The sequence below is a fragment of the Athene noctua genome, chromosome 10 (assembly GCF_965140245.1).
Source record: "Athene noctua chromosome 10, bAthNoc1.hap1.1, whole genome shotgun sequence".
Lineage (NCBI taxonomy): Eukaryota > Metazoa > Chordata > Aves > Strigiformes > Strigidae > Athene > Athene noctua.
Genome location: NC_134046.1, coordinates 6,241,409 through 6,263,486, shown reverse-complemented (window position 1 = coordinate 6,263,486; position 22,078 = coordinate 6,241,409). Strand labels below are relative to the sequence as shown.

The following is a 22,078-nucleotide window of genomic DNA, read 5'->3' as shown; positions in this document are numbered from 1 at the left end:
GTGGCTTCTCTGGGTGTTGGGCCACCAAGTGCACTTAGGAAGCCCGTTCAGCTAGGAAAAGCCTTCCCTACCTGTAGTAATTAGCCCAAGGAAAAGCTCTTTGCTTGCTTGCTCGTAGGAGGAAGGTACAAATCTCTGCCAAGGCATAGTCTAGGACACGGCAGCCTGGGGGATCCTGGGGGGGTGGTTTCTTGTTCCTCCACTGCGAGTCTGCCCGCCAGTTCAGTCAGGGTGCAGCATTTATCCTCATGGGCTTACAGGGGGGCAAAGTTTCACCCCAGGCACTCAGTGAAATGAGTCTACGGCTTTGCACAGTGCCTTGCTTTGCCCCTCACACCCAGGGACCAACCTCCTCCTCCCCAGACCTGCTCTGCCCAGGTGTCACACGCAGCACAGCCCCCCCCCCCCCCCCGTGAAAGAGCCACAGCATGGCTTGCTCTCCCTTATCAAACATTCCCAGGCACGTGCTTTTTAGGTGGTGATAAATACAAACCAAAAGGCATTTTTAGAGCATGGTATGCATCCTGGTGTATATGTTTCTCCAAGTCTGTGGCCATTATTCAGTTTAATTGTCCCCTATGGAATGTGTAGGACAAACAGCGCTGTTAATCACAGGGAGGCAGCGCAGCATATGGGAAGCATTTTGCATCACCAGTGACAGAAATCTCACTGCTGCTTTCAAAAGTTACACAAAAACCCCCCCACCCTCTTACAAATATCTGAAGCCAGGTGAATATTCACAGTCAGCTTTTCTTTGGTCCTCTTGGCTTTATGAGGCATTTGGATAGTAAAGCAAACAGAGCATTGCAGAGGAATACTCTGCAGAGGAGAGAATTGCTTCCCCGTTAGGCACCGCTTAATTCCCTGCCTTAAGAAGGCCCGCTTTTATGGGTATTGCAATTACACGCTCTAAACCTGTTTTCTTAGTCCCTGATGTCTTAATAAGGTTGCTTGTATTAATTTTTAATTCAGCAAAATGCTAATCATAATAGCTGAGTTTTAAATGCACACCTTTGATTTTTACCTGTTTTCTTCTATAAATGCAAATTCTCTTTATTTCAAATCCATATAGTATACTTTAAAATCTAGCCAGGAAGAATCCATACCAGAGGGACGTTAAGTACTGCTAAACATATTACAGGGTGCAGGCGCAACACTAAGAAGTGTTGCGTGAAAGAAAAAACCAAGCCGTTAAAAGCATTGTAGTGTAAATAATTGAAGACGCTTGAGAAACAGAGAAATTTGGGCTTTTCTTGCTGTGCCTAGAGGTGGGGAGAAATATGTCTACAGTGTAATCAAAGAAATGTGAGATGCAGTTAATTTAAAAAGGCATTTGTTTTCACAAATTAACAGTATGCCCTGCTTGTGTGCGTGTGCATGTTTAGGTGCACGCTGAAAGAAATCCCGGCTGGATCATACCTTTACCTCTCTACTGCTACACGCTTTCTTCTATATAATTCGAGTTTGCTTTTCATTAAAGTCCACTTCAGTGACACTTGTGGCATTTGATATATTTGAACTATTGCTTTTTTGAGCCAAGTGCCTGAGAAGTAATACGCAGAGCCTCGTCGCATCTGGCGCGTTGCAATGGTTTAACAGCGCGGTTATCTCCAGAGGTTTTTTTCAATAAAAATCCTGTCTGGGAAATCCTGACCCCACTGAAGCCAACGGCAAAATTTCCCACTGGCTTCAGTGGAGCAGGGATTTCAGCCTTGCAGAATTTTTCCCTCGTGCAATGAAAAGCCTCACCTGGAAGTTTAATCACCGGGATTAAAGCGTTGCTATCGCTGCCGTTGAGCCCAGAGCAGAGCGCGAACCCCGGGAACTTACCGCGATGGCTGTGACAGGGACCTCCACTCACCTTTTGTCCCTTCCTCCAGTGCTCGGTGTCCTGTGGCCGGGGTGTCCAGCGCCGCGCCGTGCACTGCCACAGCGGCACCCCGAAGGCAGCCGAGGAGGCAGAGTGTGACCTGGGCAGCCGGCCCCCTCCGCAGCGGGACTGCCACCTCCCCGCGTGCCCCATGCACCGCTGGGCAGCTGGCGAATGGCAGGCGGTAAGCGGGGTTCCCCCCCTTCGCCCTTTCCCGGGGTCACGTCACTTGTGCTCTCAAGCATGCAGCACGGGATGATGCTGGAGACAGAGGGCCACCGGTGCTGGAGATCGCTGCTGGGGTTTTGGGGTCAACCGGGGCTTGCCAAAAAGAGAAAAAAAAAAAAAAAAACAGAGGAAATGCTCATGTGTGCTGGCTGGAAGGGGGAGCTGAGAAATATCTCCGTAGAGTTAATTTATTGCTTTGTGCTTCCCTGTGTTTGGCTGGGACCTATGCAAATATTGAGCAGGTTTTGGGGAGGGCGGATTTGGGTCTGTTCCCAGAGGCTGAGCCCTGCCGCGCTGCTCTGGTGGTCAGCCCCATGCCTGTGGGTTTGAAGGAATTGGGGAACATTGGTAATTCCAGCTTTCCTGCCCTGTGACCTCAGCTCCTTCTGACATCTCTCTCACTGAGCTCCCGGTCCATGCTTTTTTGTCAAGCCATGAGCAGTGCTGAATGAGGTCTCCCCCAGGACACAGTGCTTCTCTGAGTGACCAGGATCAGTCCCCAGCAAAACCAGCCCCTTAGCCTGGAGTGGGGGATAAAGCTGCTGCTCCTGTGGTTCAGGGAGTGACTACAACTCACCTGCAGTGCAGGCGATGGGTGGGCCCGAGGCTGGTGGGTGGCAGGAGGACAAGGAGACGCTGGGCAGGAGGAAGGGGTCCACGAGGAGCCCTCCTACTGGCTGCCCACAGTGTCCCTAGCAAGCTTCGAGGGCACAACCAGTTATGGCAGAGAGAGTTCAGACCAGTTACAAAAATTATTGGGTTTGTTCTGGTTTCAGCCATCCCTGGGTGAGACAATCCTGCCCTAATTTTCCACCATCCCTGTCCCACATTCCCAGACCCTTCCTCATAGTGCAGGGACTGCCAGCCTTGGAAATGAGGAAGGTGATGGAGCTGCCAGCTCAGGAGAGCTGACTCCAGCAGGGCACAGCCCATGGGAGAGGCCACCACTGCCGTGGAGGGGATGTCCTTGTCACAGAGGGAAAGGGGGATTGCCTACCATGGGCCCTCCATGGGGATACCGGGGATGGAGAGGAGCAGAAGACACACCCCCCCCAGGGGCATCAGCCTCCTGCAAAAGCACTGCTGGCCCCAGTAGCAGGTCAGCAGGGGCTCGATCCTGCACCCTTTGAACAGCAGCAATCCCAATGACTTTGGAGGTGCAGGATCACCCTGACACCTGCAGTGAGTAACTCTAGGTAGCCAGAGAAATATTGATCAAAGCAGGGCCCAGCCTTATTTGGTAGTCAGGCTGTTTTATATTGCTCCTGCATGACCCACACAGGTCTTGAAGGGGGACGAAATTGGTTGAGGTCCCTTTCCCTGACGAGACAGCGTGAAGAAGCCACAGTGTAAATGCAAAACAGGGCCGTCTGCTCCGATAACAAAAGATGGGGAGGCACCACTGGCTTCCTGCTCAAAGCCTTGGTGTCTGTAGACACTTCTAGAGCCTGCCTTTATCATGTCACTAAAAAAAAAGAAAAAAAAAGGAAGAATAAAGGGGAGGATAGAAAAAGAAAATTTACTGATGAGAGAAAAAGCATCTCATGCATGCAGAGGCTGCACAACATTTCCACTGCAGCAAGATAAAGTCAAGGTTAAAGCAGCATCTGCCTTTCTCTCATGTTTCTTACCCCACAAGCTCATTCTTGACTGCATGGAGCACCCCAGACTGCAGGCAGCCAGTGTGTGACATTACCTAATATCCCCCTGCCCATCATACCTCATCCTGACAGGGACAGTACAAACAAGTTGAGCTTCATTTCCTTGGTCTCAGCAGTGCTGGGAAGTTGGGTTTATAATCCTTTGTAACGTGGCCATGAGTACAAGAGGCCTGAGCGGACCGTGCCCCTTTCCCACCTGCCAGGGAGCCGAGGTGTGATGGGAAGCAGCAGGAGGCAAAGCTGAGCTGACCCCACGGTGGTACCCAGCGGAACCATCCCAGCTGGGAAAAGAAACATAGGAATGACTGAGGGGGCTCCAGCAAATTCCTTGCAATGAACTTTTGCTTTTACAGAGCCCATTAAATTTCTTCAGCTAATAAATTTGCAGGCAGCAAAGTAGGTCACCAAACAGCATGCAGTTGCAGTTCTTACCCAACGGTGTAACTAGCCCTGGAAAGCCATGGCTCCTACCCCATCCTTTCACCCTCTTTCCCTTATTTTTGCAACTTTTCAAACCAGTGGCAAGAGGCCTCTGCCTGCCCTCACCCTGCCAAGCCCTTGGTGGGAGGTGGATGCTGATGTTTTCCTAAGTTTTCCAGGGCTCCCCATTGAGCTGGGGCACTTTTTAACATGTCACAAAGATTTTTTTTTTCCCAAGGGAGCTTTGCTAGGGAGGGTGGGCTGAAAGTTTCCTCATCCATAAATAACCATTAATAGAAACATCCAAGAGATGGCCAATGTGAGCTCACCCCTTCGGCTGACTCCAAGCAGTTCTTCTGCTGAGCACTTCTTATTTTGTTCTGATGTACCTGATGAAAAAAAGTAATAGAACCTTCTCCTCAGCCATAAGTACCGGCTATATGTTATTTATAGTGAGGAGGCACAGATTGTATTAGTATTCTCTGAGCAGGGAACAGCAATGAACCCTAATTGACATGAAAGGCAGGATGTAAAATAACATCCCAGCGCTGTCTTGTTCTTGATTTCTTATCTTTAATGGGAATCTGTCGAGAGGGGTTTTTTTATTGTTCCTTTTTGTTGTTGTTGTTGTTGTTGTTTAGAAAAAAGTTGATCTTGCCAGTGAAAAGAAGTAGGGAACATATTGGAAAGAGTTTATTGCTCTGTTGATGTATCACCATTAATTAGCTGTTCTCGGTGCCCACACCAGGGAGAAGAAAGTCAATAGAAAGGGCCTTGCTAGTGTCAAAGTAAAACTCAGACCAGGGTCACAAAGAAAAAGGTGAAATTGGGAGAGAGAAGGGTTTCTTAATATGAATCTCTGTGGAAAGACAATTCACAGCTCTGGAAGCTGAAATGCAATTCTTGAATCTTTGACATTTGCCATTTGGGGGAAAATTGTGCCATCCTTGCCTTGATTTGGATTGCAGTTACCCAAGGCATGTTTAAAGTGTTTGTGGAATGGAGTTTCATCTCCTGTCTATGTCAGATGTTGATTTAAAAAAAAAAAAAAAAAAAGAAAACAATGAATGCTTTTGCAAAGCAATGCCTTTGGGGTTTTGTAAAATTTATTATTACTCTTCTAAAACAGTTGCAGAAGTGCTTGAAATGGTCCTTAATTTGAACTGCCAGGAAAATAGTTCAGAATTTGGTAAATGAGGCAAAAGAGACAACTATTGTCAAATGCCTGACCTGTTTTTCAGCTCTTGCTATCAATAGCTGTTATACCCTGGCCCCGCCATTTTATGTGAGATTTAAATCAGTCATGAACATGAGATTTCATACAGAATCTATCACCGTATTAAAAGGAAAAATAGCCTTTTCACACTAGCTGAACTGTCCACTTTCTACATGAATAATGTTTTATAACCTTGGGGTGGCTGATTGGAACCTCTGCAGCGTTTCTCTTTGATTTATTTTACGGTGGTCTCACTGTCTTTGAGCCATTTTTGATATCTCAGTGGGATTATTTTAATTGCCAGTTATCCCTAAAAATACAAATAACCAAACTTTAATTTACTGATGATGACAAAACTCACAGAGCTGGGTTGGGTTTGTTTGGCGGAGAAACCCAAAATGGGTTGGCGTGTGCTTGAGAGTGTCAATCTCTCATCAGCAACTAATGATTTTAAATGAAGATGGGCATTTGGTATGATAGCTCTTCACGGCCAAAGTCAGAAGATGTGTTGATGGCATAGAGGTTGTTCACCCTCTTAAAATTAAGAGTAAGCCAATGTACTTTGCAAATTTAGGCTTAAATATACATTAAGGGGAGGAGATGAAATCAGCCTTGTTTCTTCCCACTTCTTGCAAGGTGCCTTCTTTTACTGTCAGCAGCAAAGGGCTGGAACGACTCACCCTGAGCTGGTGACCACGTGCTGGGCTGGCATATGCCAAACCAGAGAGAAGGGGAGCTCTGAGCGTCCCGTAGCCCTGCTCCTGCTGCGCAGGAGAGCCCCTTGTTAGGAGGGAACAGAAAGGTCGGGGTTCCTGCTCAGGGAAGCTACGTGATGATGGAGCACTAGTGATGCCTTATTCGCATGCAATAACCCCCTCTCAGATTTGACTTATATAGTGGGAACAGATCAGAAAAGGGCAAATATAGCACAGTTTGTTTGCTTTCTGGGGAAATCACACTCCAACAAATTCCCGCAGCCCCCGTAGGATCGCTGTGTTTTGGCACAGACCTAGAAGGAACTTCCACTCCAAGGACTTAGAGCAAGAGAGTAAATAAGGTTGAAAGCACACGAAGCCCTTGGGGTCTTTTGGCAGACTGTGGATTTTGCAATGTTGACTGTTGCCTAAGAGCTCCTAAGTTATTCCTTCGGAATAAATGCTGCTTTGTGGGGCTGCATCTCCTCCCCCGTCCCCCTCCACTTTGCTCGGTTACTAAATATTTACGACCAACACGACATTGTGCTCACTGCGGCTCTCCTGGTTTGCTGCTCCTGCCACAGATTGATCTGATTTTTTTTTAAAGTTCTCACATAATTTGCAGTCTTGATACTGACAGCTAATTACAGAAAGGCCTGACAGTTTCTGCGTTTTGCAATTAACTGAACCCACTAAGATCTTGCTAATTGTGGGCTGGCCAGGAGAGCAGGAGCTGTTCAGGGAGGCTGGAAATGATGTTTGCAGGGTGAGACTCTAACTAGATTAAACTGGCACAGTCCTCCGAGCCTAGGTGACTTCAAACAGTGTTTCTGTACAGATAGGGATGGTCTGATTGAATGTTTTATCCTTTTCCTTAGGGGAAGACATTTCCTGCACATTATATAAAATGATTATTTTCATGCATTTTTCTCCTTGTTAATCCAGTTAGTTGAAAGTGTTAGAAGCCCATTACAGGCGATAACTTTAAGAAAATAGGGGTTTATCCAGACAGCTGCTCTTATGCTGATTTATTTTGGTTTATGGATCTTTTCTTTAAGATGTGCTCCAAGCACAGACCCACTCCCAGGAGTGTAGCCTCTCAGCCGGGCTGGTTTTTCCAAGATGAGCAGAGTCCTTAAAGTCTCCAGAAGCCCCCAGAGAGTAGTTGTGCTCGGCTAGCATGGGCTGCTCTTTATATCGGGCAGGGCAGTGGTTAAAAGAGAATAAACCCGTAGGGCTGCCGCCGCTGCAGCAGTTGCAGAGCTGTGCCCCCACGCCATGCCGGGGCAGTGCTGCTGCTCATCTGCTGGCAGGGACCAGGGAAGGGGCTCCCCCCACACCAGCCACAGCCAAGAGTGTGATGATGTGTATTTTGGCAAGGGGGATGGCTGGGTTGTCATTCTCAGATTGGTTGTATTTACTAGGAGTTGAAATGATGGGGGTTGGCCCTTTTCTTTCCCCCTTGCCCCATCTCCTGATGCAGTATGCCCACTACTGCATCTCTTGGTCCCATCACAGCTGGACCCCACATCCCAATACCTGCTGCCTCAGTTTCTCCTCTCTCCCTATGTCTGCAATTTCACTTGGTACCTCCAGAGGATGGGAGCAATTTGTCACCAGATGCTCCTGTAGCACCTGGCACAGCAGGGCCCTGGTCTCAAATTTGTCCCCAAGTGATACCAATGAGAGATGTCAACATAGGGTACAGAGCCATCCGCTCGCTCGGGCTGCTGGGAGGAGGGCTCGCTTGCTTTGCAGTTGTGGATTAATTTGCTGAAGTCCCTCATGGGTTTCATGAGCCGTTCTTTCTTGCAAACAGTGCATGAAGACGTGCGGGGAGGCATCTCGGTACCGCAAGGTGGTCTGTGTGGATGAGAACAAGCAGGTGCAGAACAGCGGCTACTGTGAGGCCAGCAAACGGCCCCCCGAAATAGAAAGCTGTGGGCTACCACCCTGTGAGTACGTCTGGATCACCGGGGAGTGGTCGGAGGTAAGTCCCCATCCCTGTCCCCCACAGGGACTGCGCCGCTCAGCACCGGGCCACCCTCTCCTCCTCTCACTGCCAGCCTCGCTGAGATATTGCAATGCAAATCAACAGTGGCAGGGCAGTGCTGCGTGGTTTAATTATTATTTTTTGGTTTGTTTCTGCGGGCAATTTCCCTGCAGGAGAGAAAAGAGCAGGACGAGGGGGAGACGACCAGGATATTAAAGAGTAAACGCCAGCATGCTCAGAGTCCTAGCTAATATCTAGAGGCAATTTTCTTCCAAAGTACATCATATCCAGTAGACACCCTCTCTGATTTCATGCCACTTTATTTCATTTATTTATTTGGTTTCATTCCCATCCCCTCCCGGGGAGCTCTGTGAGCTGTGCGAGGGTCCAGGTGAGCATCCTGGGGGAAAGGCGAGACTAGATGTGACCATGGGGACACGTCCTTCCTCAGTGCCATCTTTGGCAGGAATGAGGACCTGGTGTGAGCAAAGGCAGCAGGTTCACCCTCACGACTGGGACAGGGCTTGGCAAGGAAAATAGATGAGTTTTCTTTGTAGCAGGCTCTGCATGCGAGAAGGACCCAGGCTAATCTCAGCCTGTTTCCTTCTGCAGCAAGTGAAGGATTACTTTCCACTTGGAGGAACAGCAGAGGGAAATGACAAGGCAGCTGCTGACACAGCACTGATTAAAAAGAAAGAACAAGAAAAGGGAAAAAGGAAAGCATGCCAGGACTGAGGGGGAGGAGAGACAAGCCACCCGAGATAGTGCAGGAGGGAGAAATGTGGAGAGATGATAATTTCTCAAAGCAGCCTGGTCTCCTGGGTAGTTTCCAAAGAGAAATATTAGGGTGCCTGCGAGTCTGGAGCCCTGGCTGCCCCTTGCCCAGACACCCTCTACCCGCTCCCACGGCCTGTGACCCCCCCAGGAGCACTTGGGCCCATGAAGATGAGGAGGTGGGTGAAGGCTCATGGAGCTGGAGCTCAGCTCTCCCCAGCTGCCACTCAGCCTTTCGGTGAGGAGGGCAGAAGCACTGTTTGTCCTCTCATTACAAGGAAGACCTTCCCTTTCTTCCACTTGCTGCCAAGTAACTACAACTCAGGATCAATCTTGACAATCTCCTGTCTCCGTACATCCCATGGAAAAAAAAAAAAAAAAAAAAGGGAGGAGCGCGGTGGGGGGAGAAGCAACCCCAAATAATAGAGGCATTTCTGAGTTCCCAAATATCTTCTGCTCCTTTCTTGGTTAGAGGTAGCATGTAGCCAGCCTGGAGTAGCTGTAGAGGCAGCACAGGGAGGAACTGGGCACTCAGAGACTCAGTGTCAGGCGCCAGCCCACTTGTAGTAGCTGCTCACAATACTCATGGCTGGATTAAATAGTTATCAGTCATCCCTCAGAGCAGCCTGTGTTTAAAAGCTTCCAAGCCTGCTTTTCCTCCCTGTTTTGGGCAGTGTCCCCAAAGCGTGCGGCACTCACAGGCGCTTCCTCTGCCCACAGTGCTCTGTCACGTGCGGGAAGGGATACAGGCAGCGCCTGGTGTCCTGCAGCGAGATTTACACTGGCAAGGACCACTACGAGTATGGGTACCAGAACACAGTCAACTGCCCTGGCACACAGCCACCCAACATCCAGCCCTGCTACCTCGGGGAGTGCCCCGTCTCGGCGTCCTGGCGCGTCGGCAACTGGGGAAGCGTAAGTTTGGCAAACTTCTTCTTTTAACCAAAATTTAGAGCAAACCTTTTTTATCTTTACACCAGGGACAGTCTGAAGGTTTGGCAGGAGAACGTTTAAAGAGCTGCATAAATTAATGCAATGAATAGCCTTGTGCAGTGGCAGCCCCAGTGTGCGCAGGGATCCACGCTCCAGACTGAAACTCATCGTATGGGGGAGTCCCAGCAGCCACAAGTAGAGTCATGATCTCCATGAAAATTCAGAGATAGCCAAAATTTGTGAGAGTGTTGATGGCCATGCTGAATGCTTAGTCAGAAAGTGGGGTCACTGCCAGAAGACAAGGGTTTGAAAGCCTTATGCTAGAGGGATCTGTGGATAGCTGGCAACTGGGATTGATCTGACTTGGCCATGTGTATGAGCAAGACTTGGGAACCACCAATAGGCCAAAACACTGGTAATTTGAGCCTTAAAAGGATTTTTCTTTTTCTCCCCCCCCCACCCCTTCCCTCCTTGTTACAAATGCTGGGTCAGGGCAGGGGAAACAACTTAGCCTTTCTGCTAAAGTTATTTGTGTTGAGCTGTTTCTGGGGCCTGAACTACAAGATCAAATTTTAGTTAAGGTGATAACATTTCACTTCTTTGGGCTTCTGACATTCTTTGAAATGTGGTGTTTCTCCCATAAATTTGATTTATTAACCCAGCTCAGGCATTTGTAGGAATTTGTCAAACCTTTACAAGGCAACAAGGGTCAAGTCAAGCAAAATGTAATGGAAGTTGTCACAGTAAATGGCAGAGCTGTTTGAAACCTAAGTTCCTCCTGCCCCACAGGAAGCTTCAGATCCTCCCTGCAAGTCAGGGCAGAGGAGTTACAGCAAAGAGCTCAGCCTCAATTAATTGGTATTTTCCCCCAGAATTTCAGTGCAAAATGTTCAACTCGTTAATACAACTTCATTGCAAAGAGTATCCATTTCAGAGAGCAAGACCTTTCTCCTCGCTTTGGGCTGCTGAACGTCCCAGTGACTATCAAGTGCCATGACCCTTCTCATCTCTGATTTTCAAAGGGATTTAATGTAAAATACCATCACCTTTGATGGACAGAGTCCTGCTCAGCTTCTTAGTTAAGTTTTACGGATTTGGACCTGATAAAGAGTGAATGCCACGAGCCACTGAATACCATGAGCCATTGAAGACTTTCTCCTTCATGGTGCGCTCCTTTTGACTAATCATTTCTAAAGAGATGAGCAGCATCATTTTCTTGGCAGTCTAACATGGTACCTGTAGAAAGAGCTGATTTTCAGTTCTCAAGTACCTGAAAGAACAAGTTGCAGAGGAGGAGCAAGATGGTCCCACCTCCCATTGCTTGCGCTTAGCAGCAGCCAGCCCGGACAAGCTGCTGCTCAGTAGCTCCAGTAACTTGTACATTTTCAGCCTTAAGATTGTCCCTGATTTGAGCCGTTTGAGGATGACGCAGTGTTTGTGCAGATTTAGCCATCTTTCTGGAGGTTGAGGGGAGGAAGAGTTTGGATGCTGTGGGGTTTTTGGTGCAATTTTGATTGAAAACAACAAACCATGTCATGCTTGTTCAGAGGCCCCCATCAGTCCCAAGCAATGTCTCACAGCCACCAGGAGGGGATTTCTGCCATTCAGACCTTCTGGTGAACATTTCTCTCTTTTGTACAACCTTTGTAGTGTAAAAATGAAACCTTTTCACATGAGCATAAGGTTCACCTTAACCAACACTGCCTTATCTTGCCAAGTGTTTAAGTGCTAAACAAAGTTAAATAGTCTTCTTGAAATAATTAGTTATGATGATAATAATGAAGAGATTAATAATAAAAGGGATTGTTTGATTAAAATTAAGCCTGCGTTTAAACACTTTGCAGGATTGGGGGCCTTTGCTGCTATCTCTTGATACACCCAAAACGGGCTGTCTCTGTTCTTCTGGAGCCCAGAAGCCCTTGAGATAAAATATAAATCTCTGCCTTGTGTCTTGCAGTGCTCCATCACCTGCGGAGTCGGAGTCATGCACCGGTCGGTGCAGTGTTTGACGAACGATGACCAGGTCAGCAGCTTGTGCCATGCAGATCTGAAACCCGAAGAGAGGAGGACATGCCACAACATCCATGACTGTAAGCCTGCAGATTTACACCTTCCTTTGCCTTGCTTGTGACTTCAGCATCTTTTCTCATCAAACTCCTAGAGATGTGCAGTATTTCCAAGTATTGGGATCCATCCAACTAAGCACTAAGGCACTTCAGGGAGACCTTTTAAAAATAAACAAGGTGTTTTGATGCTTTGGATGCCTCAGTGTCATGAAAAAAATTTTGATGTACAATTGCTCAGTGACTACACGTATATCTGTTTTGTTTCAGGTGAATTACCAAGGAGTTGCAAAGATGTTAAAAATCTCAAAGGTGTCACTGAAGATGGCGAATATTTCCTTCAAGTCAAAGGAAAGACGTTAAAGGTGCATTTCGGCAACAGATTGATTGTTAATGCATTTCCCAAAGGTGCAAGAGGACACTGTGTGTGCTCTTCACTTCCACTCTTGGATTTTCTACCTTCAGATTTCTGAGCAATCCCTTTGCACATGATGCCTGATTAAATTCTGGCTTCCCTCTCTCAGGTGTATTGCTCTGGGATGCAGACTGACAGCCCAAATGAGTACGTGACCCTTGTAAACGGGGATGCAGAGAATTTTTCAGAAGTGTATGGATACAGGTAAGAAATCCCTTAATCCTGAGCTTCACGATATTTTTGTTTCCCGTGGCAATATTTTCCAGTCATGAGCAGAAAGGGTTTTCTTTTGATTTAGATTGCATAACCCGACTGAATGTCCATATAACGGGAGCAGACGAGAAGACTGCCAGTGTAGGAAAGATTACACAGCAGCTGGGTTTTCCACCTTCAGCAAAGTAAGGCTGGACCTGAACACTATGCAAATAATAAGTGAGTAAAAACAGGGCCTTGCCGTTAAAAAAAATGTTTATTTTACAAAATATAGCTATAACTACAAACAAGCAGTAGTACTCTAGTGAGCAATATTCCTGAGCTCTCCTGGTAAAAGCTGCTTTTAGACTTGGTCACCTGTTTGCTGCTTTACATGTAGAGACTGCAACTATTTATTTGTAATACGGGAAAATATCGACAGTCACTGGTGTATCCACTCTACAGAAGGAATATTTGTGTGGTCCTGGCAGGCCAGTGTATTTTTTTGATGGATTTTATTTCATTTGGTCTCTATTTTCAGACTGGACTCAGGCAGAAAGCTTAACCAGAGAGGAACTGGCCCCCCAGTTTACATACAGATGTGTCAGGAGATGCTGGTGCAAGGGACTTGGCCGTGGTAGGGATGCTGCTCCCTCTGGGCCAGTGTCAGTGTGGTGGGGAGGTAGCGGAGGCTTTCAGCAGAGCCAGACCATGGGGAAATAACTTGTGTTGAGAGTGATGGAGCCAGGGCCATTGATTTGCAGGGGAAGAGGAGTGGACTGTAGCTGTGCGATGTAAGTGGTACCTTGTCACTCCCGTCAGCATGGGTGGGAGCTGGGAGCCATCCCGTCACCAGAGAGCCTGCAGCATCCCATACAGTTATGGTTTCAGTCTCCTTGACTCCAGGGATGCTATCAGTTTCCAGCAAATGCTTTAAAAATACAATATATTGTTGGGGGTTCTTTCAGTAAATAGCAGAGATTTTTAGCAAATCAAAATCCTTTCTTGTAAAATGTCTCTTTATCTGCTAGGGTGTTTTTATCACTTACTTTTCAAGCCATGAGACCTCCCAGTCTATCAGTCTGTAAAAAGCTACTAATAGTCTGTAAAAGCTCCTAGGTAAAGATCTCAAAGCAACCACCCTCAGGGAATTTGATACCGGCTCCCTTTGAATTTCAAAAGGAGCTGGGCACCTACTCCTGTCAGGCAGGAGCTATCTCACATCCCCATCTAAATAAGGCTCAGTTACTTCAGATCCCTCCAGAGCATAATACCCCGTTTCCCTTTGAAACCCCGACCCTTGGGCTGAGGCAGCCAAGAGAGCACAGAGATGGTTGTTTGCCTTTGTTTAAAAGGGAGATTTAGGAGGTCCCATGGCCTTCTTGAAATTTCTGGGGAATTTTCTGATAGAGAAACAAAACCCAAGTCATGGGTTTGAGCTTTTAATATATTTTTTTATATGTTGTTTTTTATACCAATGTACTTAAACTGACCTGCAAACGTTGAGTGTGTGAGTGTACTGTTATATTCAGTGCTCACATGCCAGGGAATCACATGTGGGACAAATTGGGAATTTAAAATTAAAAATCCAGCAGATGAGATCTCGACTCTCAAGATTAATGTATGAAACCAGCTTTAATGAGTTTAAACATTAGCGAAGAGCATGTTTACATTTATATTGTCTCTCTCCCAGCATCTTTCTTTCTGTGTTACTCACCAACTGTTCTCCACAGCGACTGATTTACAGTTTGCACGGACACATGATGGACGACCTGTTCCTTATGCCACTGCTGGGGACTGCTACAGTGCAGCTAAATGCCCACAGGTATTTGACAACAGCATTTCATAGGAATTGGTGCCATTTTTTATGTTCAGGCCCTCTATTAATTACACCCGATCACATCAGCCCAACTTCAGTGAGTATCACATTCTCATCTCAGTGACCAGAAACTTTTCCCTTTGTCCATGCAGAAAGTATTTCCCATTTTCCGTATGGGCAAATTGTCAGGTTATTGTCAGGACTGGCTAAGAGACATTCCTTAGGGCCTCAGTCAACAGTAAATGAGAAAGGGAAGAAGAAATAAGCTGTGGGAGAAGGGCTGTACTTTGGATGTGTAGTTGAAGGTAGGGGGATCGATCTGTGGCAGGGCTTGGTGGAAATGCTGGGCAGGGAGAGCAGTAGTGAATCAGACCATCGGGATGCCCTGGGACCCTGCCTCTCTGCTCCGCAACCTCGTATCCACTGAAACCTCTGCTTGCAGGGCTGCAGGAAGCTGGGTGAGATAAACCTCTGAATGGAGAAGGCAGCGAACAGACAGTGGGACTCCTGCCATGCCAGCTAAGGGGGGAGAGGCCCGAGAAGGAGAGAGCGTTTGTAGGGCAGGAACTTGGTTGGGTTTCTGGTACTGGACAGATAGAACCTGTCTGTCAGAGACCATGGTGGCACCTGCCAGCTGCTGCCTCACCATCCCCACGCCCCGCTGCTTATTTTCACAGCAGTGTGGTGGGACCATTACTCACTCCGCTTTGGAGCCAGGAAAACGGTGACAAAATGAAGGTGGTGCCTGTGCATCAGGCAAAATCCAGCCTATCGCAGCACCGTGAGGTGCCCAGCCATGAAATCATGGAACTAGGCACAGATAAGTTACCTCCTCAGTAGTTCTGGGAGGCGATACAGGTCATTTAGCCCAGTTGCTTGGAAAAATGCTATTTTGAAAGCCTTTAGGAGGCTAATTAACACCGTGCTATAAGTACTTTGCTGCCTATCCCCAGCACACCTAGCTCTTGTGGAACTGGGGGATGATAAGTGGTATGTTTGGGTAGTCCAGGGTGTTGGGTGGGCCACATTTGCAACAGGCATTAAGCAGAGAGTAGCCGCAACAGACGGCAGAGGGCAAACCTCTCCATCTCCTTCCCTCCCTACTTTCAGAGCTGACACTTTTCTGCACAGCTCAGCAGCTGACTTCTTACCTCTGGAAGGCTCATGAATGTTAATATCCATCCACCTGACCCAGAGAGTTTGTTCCTCACAGAAATTCCCAAGGCAGCAAGTGCAAGGAGCAAAGCTAACTACCACCTGGTACCGCAGGACCACGCGGGGCTGCACATCAGCCTGGGGTTGTGTCTGAAGGATCCCTCCTTGGGCCCAGAAACGGGCAGGACTGGGGTCTGCCGGGGGGTTAAGGCAAAGGATGAGGGGTTCTGGATTGAATGCAGGCATAGCCCTTAATTTTCCATCCATTTTGTGCATTTTGAGACAGGGCGGAATGAAGCGAAGAATGTTTTTAAGAAATAAAGTAGTTTTGATTTTACTGAAGTCTGGGAGGAAAAAAAAAAAAAAAAAAAAAAAGCCCAGTGGAAAATAAGGAAAATAAAGACAAGTGTGCCCTCTCCAGTTGAGAGCGGCTGCAGCGCATCCCTGCGGTACCTTTCCCATCAGCTGCTGAAGCACGGCAGGCTCTGCAGTTTGCCATCGAAAAGCCAAGAATGCCCTCAGCCGGCAAACCACGAAAAAGCAGTGCAAAACCGAGAAAAAGCAGTGAAAAAAAAAAAAAAAATTAAAGCCCCTCCTTCCCTGCAGCCACCAACGGGAAGGAAATTCCTAACTCGAGACATGCTGTGATTTGTACAATATGTGCTAATCACTATCAGAGCGATGGAAAAAATGGAAAACATTGCTGGCAAGATCCTGTTAGAAAAGTGACACCGTGGCAAGCCACAGGAAGCTGAAGCACAGCGTTTTGGGATAACCAGGCTCATCTGCTTGTTTTTTAGGGTCGCTTCAGCATAGACCTTTATGGGACAGGCCTGACCTTAACGGGAACGGCAAAGTGGCTCTCACAAGGGAATTACGCAGTGTCAGAAATTCAAAAATCCCCAGTAAGTTGTAATTTTAATTATGATTATACACGCTCATGAGAAGGTTTTAGTTGCTGCGTTGTCTTTCATGGCAGTATCTTCCAAATAGAGACTAAAAAAACCTAACATTTGGCATTAAAGTGTTGCTTGTAATTGTATGTGATGGGGTGGGGGGCTAGTGGGTTTAACTTGATCTGAGTTATTGCAATTAATTAGTGAACCTGCTTAACCGTGAAGCTGAAAATGCTGAGTGCTGTGGGGCAGACATATCCTTAATTAGTTGTCTGAGATGTCCAGCACGGAGTGTGCATCACACGGCAGGCAGGACCGGGGCATGTGGGGTCAGAGCTGCAGAATGGGGCTTGACCTGCTGGAGAGGGTCTGGGTTCCAGGTGAGTGCCCTGAGTAGGAATTGTTCCCAAAATGTTGCTGGTAAACTGTGGAGAACATGGACCTTCCTGCTGGGCTGGGCTGGGTTTATGTCCTTGGGAGAGACTCAAGTCACCGTCCCCTGCAGCCGCCTGTGGTGCTGCTGACCTGAGGCCTCCAGGTACAGCAGGCAGGCCTTCAAAATCACTCTACAGCCAAATTCGGACTTGTACAGCTTAATTTGTCTGCCCGTTAACACCTCCACCACTGTGTGCCTTCACACCGTTGCTTCTGTGTCATGTTCTGAAATTGGAAAGACCCAGGATTGCTTTTTTGGCTGTTACTTCATGTGAGTCATCCCGCTTGCCCCTGTTGAAACTCTCCAAAGGAGGTCACCATAATCATTTAACAAAAAGCAATTTGCAGGATATCCTCTCCTGTACTGCTTTCAGTCACCCTGGCTCTGGGGAGCCTCTTGAGCCCATAAGCCTCATCAGTGCTGGTGCTCTTAAAGGAGAATTAAATGCTACTGGTCCAACTGTGCTGCAGCAAAGCATCCTCCAGTGCAGGTAGAAGAGGACCAGCACAGACGCTGTGTGTTAGTTCTGGCAGGTGCTTTGCTATTCTTCTCCCCTTCGGAAGGGAGGTGCCAGGACAGCCAACTTGAGGTTTGCAGAGAGCAGATACCATCACAGCTGGCAGAATTAAAACAAACTTTAAGGGACGGTGGTCTAAGAGACAACTCTTAGCTCCATCACCCAGGGGTATCTGTCAAGCACTATTCTAAGGGTGTAATTGCCTGCAGGAGCAGAAGAAAGAAAGGCACAGTAAGAAGAGATGATAGCAGCCTGCTGCAATCACAGATCAATAGTGTCAAGGGCAGGATGGAGCTCGTTTAAAAAGAAATGCTTCGTGCAAGCTTGTCCTGCACTTAAGTCCAATTTTCTGGTAATTGAGGGTTGAATTCCCCTCAAGGACTGTCTGGCCATTGTAATGACCAAGGGGAGAAAGACTCTGCGGAGGTGGGATAAGGGAAAGTCAGATGGAGGTATTAATCTCCTGACTCAAGACTGGAGTCACCATGCTTGCTGGGCTCTCCTGGAGACTGGGCAAAACCCCAGGACCATTCCACATTTTCCTTTGTCTCTTCTGGCTGTGGAAATGCAGAACTGAGGAGGCACCTTAGCAAAGGGCATAGCCTCACCCCATCGCTTTCCCCCTCATCTTGGCTCTGGAGCCACTCCAGACCTTTCCCTTCCAAATGGATATTTGTTAGTATTGCCTGCAAATAGCCTTCCAGTGCCCTTCACATGCTCAGGCACAGATGAGGAGCTGTTATTGTCCAGATGTGGTTTTGCTCTTGCACGAGCCAGGTTTTCCTCTCATTACAGTTATTCGCTGTGGGGCACATTGGAGAAAGCAGATACCCCTGAGATATCCTTCCAAATGGCCTTCTCCTTGGGCATCTTTCAGTGTTATAAATCGAAACTACCCTTTCTTATTTGTGTTCACCATCTGACCTGGTGGCACTAAAAAGGATCACATTTACACATATTTAAATACAACAGTGAATTCACAGATTGATTTAGGTGTAATTTGTTGTCCTTCCAAGACATTTTCTGTTAAAAACCTTGGCTAGAATAACCCAGATCTGGCCTTTCTGCAGCATGGAGCTCCCGAGCCCTTACATGAGATGTTATTTCTGATTTTGCCTGCAGGATGGTACCAAAGTAGTAGGAAAATGTGGCGGTTACTGTGGGAAGTGTACTCCATCATCTGGAACAGGCCTCGATGTTCAGGTGTTATAGCGATGGTGAGTTCCCAGCTGCTTCTGGATGAAGGGAAATCTTCCCAAAAACGTCCTGACAGAGCAGATCAGGCCACGGTTCCAAAAGCACTCGTGCATTGGTGACAGCCACCCACCCCACGCAGCATCCAGGGAGCGATGGGATGCCGTGATCCTTCCCCCAGTAACCCATATGTGCATAACACTGCCAACTGGGAAGGCACTTCCCACCTCACTGGCACCCTCTTTGGCTCCGCTCTTGTGCCGATCTCTCTCTAATTAGAGGTTTCAGAGGCAGAGATGATGATCTGACTCTAATGTGCACCTTGTCTGTATTTTCCAGGTTCTCTGAGAGCAGCCAGCGGAGCTGAGACGGATGAAGGATAGCGATGCAATACCTCTGCCTCCCACTTTTTTTATCTGTTTATGTGTGTATATAGATCGCATATTCTTAATGTACAGTATAATATTTATGTTTGGAATTATTTATTTTGATTTAATATTTTTGTACGTAAAATCATTATATTAAGGCTGCTTTTACTATTTTTATTTTTTATGTTAAATCCTGCAGTCAAACCACTGCATTTTGCGTACTCTACATTATATGTAGCATTATGACAAGTGATACTTTATTGTCACTGTATTCAGTTGTTTACTTTCAATCAGTAATTTTCCTTCAGTTACGGGCTGCTTTGGCCCTCTACGGTGCTACACAATCTGCATAGGGGTATTTTTGGCATTTCAATCTGTCTTTATGTAAGGAAAATAGACAAGATGTGCTTAAATTTTATTTCTAAGGATTAGACTGACAGCACTCAAGGAAAACATGACAACGAATACAGTGCTAGTTGCATTAGCAATCTTTATCTTTTAGGTATGTTTTAAATTTCACATGACCTCTGTGGCCAGTGCTAAAAGCACTGGTTTGGTGCTAACATGATATTTATTAATGCTCTGTAGTTTTAGTTAATTCAGTGCCTTTATCAGTGAAAAAGGGAAGAAAGCAGAAAAATTGTCAGGCGACTCAAATAAATTAAAATCTCCCTCAGGTTTAGGAAAATTCCTGCAGATCTTCAGCTCAAGCCCCTTTTTGCATAGGGCTGGGAAGTGAACTCGCTTTTTAAAAAAAATATTATCTTTGTCTTCTAATTGCATGTGCCACTGTGCTTCCTGGCTCCATCTGGAAGCGGGGTATTAACTCATCCCAGACAGGCTGATCAGGCCATATGTTTCCCTGGGTTGTGCACTGAGAAGCGATGTGGTTTCTTATGGACATTGTCACAAAATCCTAACATGGAGCTCAAGGCATCCCAGCCGTTTTATCTCCCTGCGGGGCCGGTGAGGACGGCAGGGTCTGCAGCAGGGGATGGGGGACCACACGCCCAGCCAAGCCGCCCCTTCCTCTTGGCCGAGGGACCCCACTGCAGGCACCTGCAGCGTTTTCCCAGCTTCCTACTCACTCACAGACCATCTGTAAAGGGAGGCTTCGGCGCTGGCTCTGCCTCGTTTCAACAAGATCATTCTGTACTTACAGATAACTCTGCCCCCCCCCCCTTCAAAAACAAGCTGCTTTACGCCTACTTCTGTGTGGCTTCGGATCTTCCTGGTAAGGCATCTGCGCTCCTTGCCTATCCACCATCCCATGTACAACCAGACCTTCAGCGTTCGCTTTTTTTTTTTTTTTTTATATAAATTGAAGGAGACATCTCCCATAGGCGCCGAAGGCGGCTGTGTGATGGCTCCTGCCTGTACATAGCTGCTGCTTGTGCCACGCCATGTTTTCACAGAGCTTTGTAGCACGTTGAACGGGGGTGATGTGACCAGATTATTTTTGTAGTCTATGACTATGTCCCTTATCTCTTTCTCCACAATTTTACTTAGCAATAGGGAGATGCTGCCCCGTCGCCTTATACGTCGGGGCAGCCAGGAGCACAAAGTACAAGGAAAGAAAGCTTTTCAGCACAAAATTGCCAGCAGTTTGGAAAACTGAAGAAGCTTCTCTGCTACTTCAGATAAGTCTTGCAATTTTGGGTGCCAATAGTTCGCAAACGCAACCTCGGGATCTTGTGTGCGTCTTTGACAGAGCTCCCCAAAGGATATGTCATCAGTCTGTTACCAAACAGTCGGATCAATAGCGACAAACAATCTGATGCCTGGACTCATAACCCATGTGTGTGCCGGGCTGTGTGCAGCCTCCAGAGTGAAACCTGTCAGCCTGACTGTCAGAGATCGACACGTTCGCATCAGCAGGGAGATGCCTCTCAGGCGAGCAGGGCTGTGGTGTAGTCCAGCAGCTCAAGAACTGGTGCTCAACACTCTGTGTGTGCCTCCGCTGCTCTTAGTGATATTCAAACTTAGAGGAAAGAATGAGACTCTTACCCATAATTTGGTTTTTTTGGCTTAATAGCACATAAGTAGATATTTAGAAAGACTAATTTTTCCACCTACGTTGTATGTCTATGCATAACAATAATAAATTCTAGCTTTCTGAGAAAAAATGCCAAAAATACCATTTCAAAGGGGAAAGAAAAGAAAAAGGAAAAAGGGAAAGGGAAAGGGGAAAAGGGAAAGAGAAAGAGGAAAAAGGAAAAGGGGAAAGGAGTAGTAATGGAATAGTAACTTTTTAATGATAATTGCTTATGTATAACTTCTGTAGGGGAAAAGGGAAAATTGCACTATGAACTTTAGAAAGAAACAGTGGTGCTTAGAAAGTACAGGCTTATTATATTTTCTCTAATGAAGTGAATGGTTATTTATAAAAATAAATATTATGTTGACCTGTACACATTCATTTCTACCATATAGTTTCATAGCAGCTATTAACAGAGCAAGAGAAACCTAAAAAAATATTAAATAAACTATAAGGGAAAAAAATGATAGAGCACTGATCCTGTGGTTCATTAGTGGGCTTCACTAAATAGGAACAGACTTTGAGGACCAGAGACATTAGACATTTCTTGTTCAGGAAACAACTCTGGGGTTTGTATATCAACGCCATTATTTTTCTACAAACTGGGGGGTTTTTTTTGCAAGCACTTTCCTGTACAGTGTTTCTTTTCTTTCTGCTTATACTCAAAAGGAAATTAAAAGACCTGTAAGACTTGTCTGTATGGTCTTTCTGCATTTGCCATCGTATTTCAATACCTGTGTGCTATTATAGAGGCAAAATACTTTGTACACAAGGGAATAATACATTGAATGGTAAACATTCCTTTCTGTGCTGGTGTTTATTTCCAAGCTTTGGGTTCCTTGTTTGATTGTCCCTTGCAAAGGGAACGAAGGAGGGTAATAATGTTGGGTTTATGGATTACTCCCACGTTGGAGTCTGTGTACCGGGCACCATCTTGGAGAATGGTCACGGCCACCCTCTTATGTCCTGCCCGTCGGATAGATGGATGTTCCCCAATTTCTGCCCATGAGAAGAGTGCCCTGAGATACAAAACATACAACAGCACATCTCAGAGGTGCCTCGTGTGCTACCTGGATGTACCTGGTGACCAACTGGTGCTGCCATCCACGCACCAGAAACATTCCTCGCCGTGGGATGATAAAGGAGAAAAACAGTTCATTTTGTAAATGTTTTTGAAGGATAGCTGGAATGCTGG

General features: G+C 46.8%; 1 protein-coding gene across 2 annotated transcripts in view; it reads left to right on the top strand.

Moving 5' to 3' along the window:
- Positions 1-21,684, top strand: part of ADAMTS9 (ADAM metallopeptidase with thrombospondin type 1 motif 9) — an 84,048-nt gene extending 62,364 nt beyond the window's left edge. For both annotated transcript variants that reach the window (XM_074914080.1, XM_074914079.1), the window contains exons 30-40: positions 1,881-2,054; positions 7,910-8,080; positions 9,578-9,772; positions 11,748-11,880; positions 12,124-12,218; positions 12,378-12,472; positions 12,567-12,700; positions 14,194-14,285; positions 16,235-16,339; positions 18,406-18,500; positions 18,817-21,684. In XM_074914080.1, coding sequence (XP_074770181.1) covers positions 1,881-2,054; positions 7,910-8,080; positions 9,578-9,772; positions 11,748-11,880; positions 12,124-12,218; positions 12,378-12,472; positions 12,567-12,700; positions 14,194-14,285; positions 16,235-16,339; positions 18,406-18,495 — 1,284 coding nt within the window. In that variant the 3' untranslated portion in view covers positions 18,496-18,500; positions 18,817-21,684. The remainder of the gene's footprint in view (positions 1-1,880; positions 2,055-7,909; positions 8,081-9,577; positions 9,773-11,747; positions 11,881-12,123; positions 12,219-12,377; positions 12,473-12,566; positions 12,701-14,193; positions 14,286-16,234; positions 16,340-18,405; positions 18,501-18,816) is intronic.
- Positions 21,685-22,078: the final 394 nt, after the last annotated feature.